The sequence below is a fragment of the Lactuca saligna genome, chromosome 8 (genome assembly GCF_052625555.1).
Source record: "Lactuca saligna cultivar CGN05327 chromosome 8, ASM5262555v1, whole genome shotgun sequence".
Taxonomy (NCBI): domain Eukaryota; kingdom Viridiplantae; phylum Streptophyta; class Magnoliopsida; order Asterales; family Asteraceae; genus Lactuca; species Lactuca saligna.
This window is the reverse complement of record NC_136424.1, coordinates 196,821,541-196,829,064: the sequence shown is the minus strand read 5'-3', so window position 1 is coordinate 196,829,064 and position 7,524 is coordinate 196,821,541. Positions and strand designations below refer to the sequence as shown.

The window sequence follows — 7,524 nt, the reverse complement described above, 5'->3', positions numbered from 1 at the left end:
CAATACTCCGCCTGGCACTCACCGGACCAGGCTTCCCAAGACTCGACCATCGTAGTCCGAAACCCAACTTTACCTTTCTTACCGACAGGATGAAACGAGCTTCAGCCCTAGAGCAACTCCCATGAGTTCTCCGTCGCAATCTCATAACCGCACCAAACTGGCTCTAGTGTCCTCGGGTTAGGAAAACCCCGATACACTGTTGACACTTCCAAACACCCTTCCGGATGCATTTTCACCACATAAACAAATCTACCTGGAATTCCGAAATTTCCATCCATGCATTCCTGACAAACCTCAACAACCATCCCACCCGGATGTGCTCCATACCACTGCCAAACTCGTTGTTCAATGACCATAATTGGACCACTCCCAACATAACCCTGCGTTGCTACTTCCACTTCCGTGGATTTACATTCCCTTAGCATGACCGCTAACCATGAGACATACATGTCCTAAACCTGCTCGCAAGGACTCTCGAGTCCATGCGCCAACTCCACTACTCACAATCAATCCCCGGGGCCAGACCTTCTAATCCTAATACAGCACAACACACCCAACCCATTTCCTCGAACTGATCTGATAATACCTGCAGAGTCTTCAGCATGACTGGGCCACCTCAACAGGTCTTCAGTCAATCTGGACCACTCTCAAAACCTTCAGCCAATCTAGGCCGCCCTCCAGGGCCTTCAGTCTGGCTGGACCGTTCCCCGAGCCTTCGGCCTGACTGGTACGCCTACCGGCCTTCAGTCTATCCGGACCGCTCAACTAGCATTCATCATTCCGAGTTATCTCTCCGGGAAATCCTCCCCTGCATACTGTTCTTAGCCCCCCAGGGGTTCCGAACTCTATCTCCACCGTACATACTCGATCCCAGCCTGATCCCAGGCCCTACACAATCAATGCCATAGGTCTGTATTCCGCCCCGCACGCCCGCTACTCTCCCATACCAGCCTGCTCTCGGCTGAAAGAAATACCGCCGAAACCCAAGCAGCTAAACAACCTCTCAAGTCTATCGATAATCCGGAGAATTTCCAATTCTCCCCTACTTAGGGCACTGACTATCAACCACCGGCCGCTATCACCGACCTCCCAAAAATAACCTTGCACGAAACCCAACGCTTACACGCAGACTGATTCCCACTAGCACTAGCAACCTTCGCAAAAACACATTTCCACACTGATCATTCCGCTCAAAAGTACTCAATCCTCAGCTAACCACTCCTCAGACTGCAGATGCTACACGACATTCAACCAACGCCATATCTCAACTAATAACCCTTACGAATGATAACCAACGATAGCCCGAAACACCAATCCATAACCATACCAAACCTCCAAGGGACAACGGATACAAAAGCGAAAATAGGAAACACTAACCCATAACCATGCCAAACCCTCAAGGAGCGACGAATACCAAAACGAAAACCACCCAACGAGACTAGCAGATAAACGATATTCCACAATAATCATAAATAAACAAGACAACAAGGAAGAAACATACCTGCAGCTGCATCCGGCACTGCTCTAACCTCCTCCGTTGTAAGCTGAAAAGCACGACCCTAAGCCCTTGGGGGCTCCGCTCCACTCTGACCTCCACCCGCGATCCTCAACGTGGCCGGTGCTAGAGCCTGCACCGGTCCTGCAGCAAGCTGTGGACAGTTGACCCTCAAGTGTCCAACCTAATGACACTGATAACGTATCCTCAAATCCTGAACCGGCAATGACTGCCGACAATCCCTCGCATAGTGCCCCTCCTTTCCGCACTTGCGGCATGTACCACCGGACCGAAAAACTTCGGCGTGACCCCTCCCACACTTTCCACAAACGTGGCTGCCCTGATCTCCCATCCTGGAATCAACGGTCTTAGACCGTTTCGTCGCCAGCTATGACTGAAACGGAGCTTACCTCAGCTCACGCAACTGCAACTCAATCTCCAACTCACGCCGCTTGGCGGCCTCCTGCAACTCCAACAAGGTCTCGCACCTCTGCGCGGACACAAACTGTCTGATGTCTCTCTTTAGCATACTCAGATATCGGGACATCTGAGCCTGCTCCGAAGCGAACTCAGGGCAAAACATCGCCCTCTCAGTAAACATCCTGGTGATTTCCGTCACCGACTCCGAATCCTGCTTCAGCTCAAGGAACTTCTGAACCAACCTCTCCCTCTCGACCCGCGGAACATAACGAGTGCTGAACATCTCTCTGAACTGATCCCATGAAATCGCAGCCCTCTACGCATCCGAGTATGACCCCGTGGTCAATCTCCACCAATCCTTTGCCCCGAACCTTAACAGGTTCAGAGCACACCTCACCTTCTGATCAGCAGGGCATGAACACGTGAAGAAACTCCCCTCCACGTCTGATAACCATCTCATAGCAACGATCGGATCCTGAACTCCATCAAAGGTGGGAGGCTTCGTATTATCGAAGTCCCGATACTGAAAACCTCTACTAGCTCCTCCCCCTGCTGCTGCTACAGCCACTGTAGCCGCCGCGGTAGGCGTCTTCGTGAGAGCCGCATAACGCTCATCAAAATACTCCACCATGGCGGTCTTGATCGACCCAAACAGTTCCGGCAGCTCGGCCCAAAACAATGCAGCAACCTCATCATGCAGGATCTCACGAATCCTCGCATCCAACTCGTGCGTACTCATCTGATCGATAACCTCGGGCGGTACTGACCCGTCCGCAACTCCTTCTCCTGCACCCGATCCTGACTCGGATCCATTCCTAACATGCCTCGAAATCTCCATACTGAAAATAAACCACAAAACCTCAGACACTTCCCACTATCCCGGGAACCAACTCTCAACCCAACCCTAGAGGTCATGGTTTCCCTGATACGTGTATGGGTCCTGTGCTTTCAGTAGTATGGGCCCATACTACCTTCTACACCTTCCCATATTTGTATGAAGTACTACCACAACACCCTAGCGACAAATATACATAGCAAGCGCTTGATCCTCACTCCTAGAGGAACACTGGAAATCTCAACAGAGGAAAACCCTAGGCTAGCAGGCATCACAAAACAGGCAACATTATCATGAAATCCTGAAGATCCCTAGCCTAACACTAGCATGCTGTTCTATGAAGCTCAATAAAACAAATATCATGAATGGTAATTTGGGGTTACTTACTGGCTCCGGCTGATCGTACCTCCGCGTCCTCCTTTTACTTAATTTGAAAACCATTTTAATTTCTCTTTTTGAAACCCTCCTCGATTTGAGACTGGAGTCACACGAGTGTTCCTCCAATTCACTCAAACCAAGGCTCTGATACCAACTTGTAACGACCAAAAATTTCAACATAATTTAAACTTTTCAAAACAATCCGTTTTAATAACATTATTACGAAAAGGTTTTCAATACATTATTTATCAGAGTATTCCCAGGTCCATTTCATAAAACATAAACGCGAGGAACGGTATGATCACGCCTTTGCCTTGCCACAGTCTCCTGAAGAACCTGAAAAACATTAAACCACAACTGTAAGCCCGAAAGCTTAGTGAGATACCCCCAAAATACCAACCACATATACGCCCTTCCAGGCTACGACCTTCCGGTCCAAAACAGATTGCCTTCCGGCCCATAACATATTGCCTTCCGGCCCATAACATAAAAGCATACATAACATAACATAACATAGAACATCCATGCATATCGGGTCTACTAAGTGACTAGTCCGCCGTATCGGGCCTTCAGTCCACCGGGTCCACCCTTCGAGTCTAGTCATGTCCTCCAAGTCCATGGTGTGGTTGGTCTGCCCGCACCGGCCTTCAACCTACCTGGTCCTCTCTCTGAGTCTACAGTATGACTTGTCCGCTCGCATGGGGTCTTCAGTTAGCCTGGTCCACTCTCCGAGCCTCGGCACGTCTGGTCCGCCATCGTGGGGCCTACAGCCTATCCGGACCGCTCGCTGGGCCTTCGGAATAACCGGTCCGCCCTGGGTATCTTGGCCTACAACACAAAGCAGGACCCGCCTCAACCCATCTCTAGTCCAAACAACCATGTGCACATAACATACAATCATTTAACAGTCATAGTCAACAAACCGATCAAGCAGATCACATAACATATCATTACCCTAACCAGGTTACCGACCTAACTGGTCACTAGCGTAGCATCACTCTACATATCGGGAAACCGACCTTAATCAGGTCTCTAGCATATACCATCCTAGCTACCAGGTTGCAGACATATCAAGCAATAACATAACAACCATATCCGAATCACAATCCAATAAAGGGCCGGCCTTGGTGCCTTAGACCCTGTCGATATAGTGAGGATAACTCACCTCGCGAATGCCGATACTCTGAACGGAAGAAGCAGACTCTCGAACCACCAACTCACCGCAAAAATCCCGAACTAACCAACATAACGAGCATAAGCATTAGGTCAAACATACTTCCACTTATCAGACCAAGACCAAAGTCCCAATCTCACACAAAGTCCAACATTGGCCCCATTTACCAAATTGGGCCCACATCATCAAATGGGCCTAGATCCAATATCCATAATATTAATTGGGCCCAAAATACTCTATTCATAATTTCCAGACTTGGCCCAAACACCAACAACCCACAAATGGCCCAACACAAAAGCCCAAAAGAAAGTCCACAGGAGGAGTACGCTGGGCGTACTGCAATGATCACCAAAATAAAACGGGGCACTGGCCCGCTACGCGGGGCGTACTAGAAGGTTACGCGGGGCGTAACTGCGAGATCCATTAAGTCCTTTTAACATCTTAATGGCTTAAGCTCTTAAGCCCAAACTTCAGATCCATAGGCCAAATATGATTAGAAATCATAAAGTCTCAGACTTTATCACTTGGGACGTCCTTAAGCTCTTAATCCAAGGTCTTAATCCATTAAGACCTATATATCTCATACATGGAACAACTACATCCCTTGGGACCTCATTTTTATCACTCAAGACCTCTCCAAAGGTCTAAAAGGACAGATAATCTTAACCAAATCGAACTATGCAACAAGATGAGGACTTTTGGGACAAGAATGATAACAAAGCTTCAAAATACATAGATCTATGCAATATGAAGGTCAAGCCAGAAGCTTTATACCTAAAACCAGCTCCAAAGGGTGGTATTTCTTCAGATCCACAAGTTCCACACGTTCTTCTTCTTCTTTGACAACTTCCCTTTTCTTCTTTAAGCCTTTCTTTTGCCAACAAGAGCTTTCCAAGGCCAAACACACCCAAATATGAGAGAATACGAGATCTAGGGTTTCTCTGAGGTTGAAGATGAGTATAAGGAGGCTGGGGGGTGAACCAACATGTTCCTTATATAGTGGCTGACCCTAAAAATAGGGTTTGGGGTTTCTGAGAGTACGCTGGGCGTACCTCCCTGGTATGCTGGGTGTACTCACCCGGCCACCTACAACCTTTCGTCCCATTACGCGGGGCGTATGTCCAGCTTACGCTGCGCGTACCCAGCCAGCTTTAAAAAATCAAAAGCATGCATGCATGCCATACATGCATGGGACCATTTCCCTCTTTTTCCACAAAGAACTATAAACAATGATCAACTTCGAGGCACCGCAACTCCTCTAATCTAAACCCACTCTCAAATAAATTTACATTCATACGAGGGTGACGAGAAACTCAATACTTCTAACACATACACCCACCAGAAACCTTCTCGGATGAAACTCATTTCTCGAAAGGGACCAGAATTATCTTTCTCTTAAATCTCAGGGACTCATAATTAAACACTTGAAGAACGGGGTGTTTCATGATGCCACCGAATGTATACGGTGTTGTACCCAAGCTGCATCCCTTCCTCTTGCCTGATAATAACATGGAGGACATCAAGTGGACACTTGCACAGAACTTAAAAAAAAAATTATTATATATTATATATACTTTTATTTAAAAATAACGTCTTGATTTTTTCGAGATATTTAATTTTTGAGGACAACCCAAGATAATTGAATATAATCAACATAAATCATTGATTTACCCGATTCCCTCAAAAAAATTAAACCCAAAAATCTTGAAAATCATATTCCACGAAATGTTTTACTTGACACTATCAACAAACCATAAGGAATCAATAGCTACAAAACTGATGAAGTCATGAAACTTAACAAGGCCTTCGAAGTTTGAACCATAATCGTGCAAGAATAATAGTATGGAGAAATGAGATTATGAAGCTATATAATACACAAAGAAATGGAAGTGCGTTGCTACTCTTCATCGAAGTCTAAGCACATCATATATGCATCTCGATCTAAAGAATAGTAATCCTTCAAAAGAGTCTCGATTTCAAAACCGAGTTTCTTGTATAGATTCATTGCTGGAGTTCTCAAAGGATCCACATGAAGCGATACACGGTTTATAAGCTTACTCCTGCATTTCTTTATTACTGCTTTCAATAGTGCATCTCCATGCCCTTGTCTTCTATAATTCTCCTTCACTAGTATTTATCGGTAACAAAAAACCACAAATTAAAAATAAAGAAAAATTCATAACCTAAAAATTCATAAATTAGGTAAAACAAAGCAACACATAATGAAATCGATCTCCCAATAAATCCATTAGCGCTGTTTTTATATATATCAAGAATAAAAACAATCAAACTGGACTCATAGTTCAGAGGTCAGACACATAACGCAGAGGATGAAAAAAGAAAGGAAATTGACGATGATACCTGCGATCGCAGTGATGATGGCAGAAAATGAAGTACATGAATACATGACATAGCCAGCAAGGTCACCACTAATTTCCATGTAGATTAAACCGTTGTTTTTGTTCTTGAGTTCATCATCGAACGATCGAGGGTATGATTGATGTTCGGGAAAAGTCTTCTTCTCAAGACTTGCTATTTCACCGACTACCTTAGCCCAGTTGGTTGAGTTCCAGTGGAGTTCAGTCAACACAACGGAACTACCGGCCATATATCAGTCAATTCCGCCGCCGTCCGCCGTGGGTGTCGAAATACCCAAATTTAGAAAGAATCGGGTCCATCATATATTTACTCGTGTTTATACTTTCCATAAGAAGTTATGCGAATGGTCCTTGTGGTTTTAGGTAATATGCCGTTGTAGTATTAATTTTTGTTTAACTTAGATTTTCTAAATGTTTAAAGGTTAATCTCATAAAAACAATCAAGTTTTCAGGGTTTTGTTGTTTTTGCTCAAAGTTGAAATCTATGGCCGTTTTTACCTAAATATTTTCGAAAAAATATTCGGTTTTACCCTTTTACCTGTGATAACAGGTTTTCTAGGTTACCATTATAATAAATTCGTAAAAAAACCTTTAAGTTTACCATTTTTTTTTTGCTTCCGTTAAGTTTATAATTTTTTTCTTACACTTTTACCCTAACTATATATATATTTTTTTTCATAATATACATATTCATGCAGAAAAATCGTATTTATATACGAAATAAATATTTAATTAAATATTGTATTTATATGTTTTTAATGTTATATATATATATATATATATATATATATATATATATATATATATATATATATATATATATATATATGTTTGTTTGTTTGTG

At 44.2% G+C, this 7,524-nt stretch overlaps 1 protein-coding gene across 1 annotated transcript; it reads right to left on the bottom strand.

The window, feature by feature from the left end:
• Positions 1–6,006: 6,006 nt before the first annotated feature.
• Positions 6,007–6,987, bottom strand: LOC145011573 (uncharacterized). The gene is made up of 2 exons (XM_078970313.1): positions 6,664–6,987; positions 6,007–6,429 (listed from the first exon to the last, which is right to left on the bottom strand). Exons 1-2 carry the CDS (start codon positions 6,908–6,910, stop codon positions 6,200–6,202), a joined length of 477 nt encoding a protein of 158 aa, XP_078826439.1. The 5' UTR covers positions 6,911–6,987; the 3' UTR covers positions 6,007–6,199.
• Between the last annotated feature and the right edge of the window lie 537 nt (positions 6,988–7,524).

Coding starts and splice junctions, on each gene's coding strand:
- LOC145011573 (XM_078970313.1), bottom strand. CDS start 6,910: ATGGCCGGTAGTTCCGTTGTGTTGACTGAACTCCACTGGAACTCAACC. Junction 6,430..6,663: donor CATCATCACTGCGATCGCAG/GTATCATCGTCA, acceptor GATAAATACTAG/TGAAGGAGAATTATAGAAGA.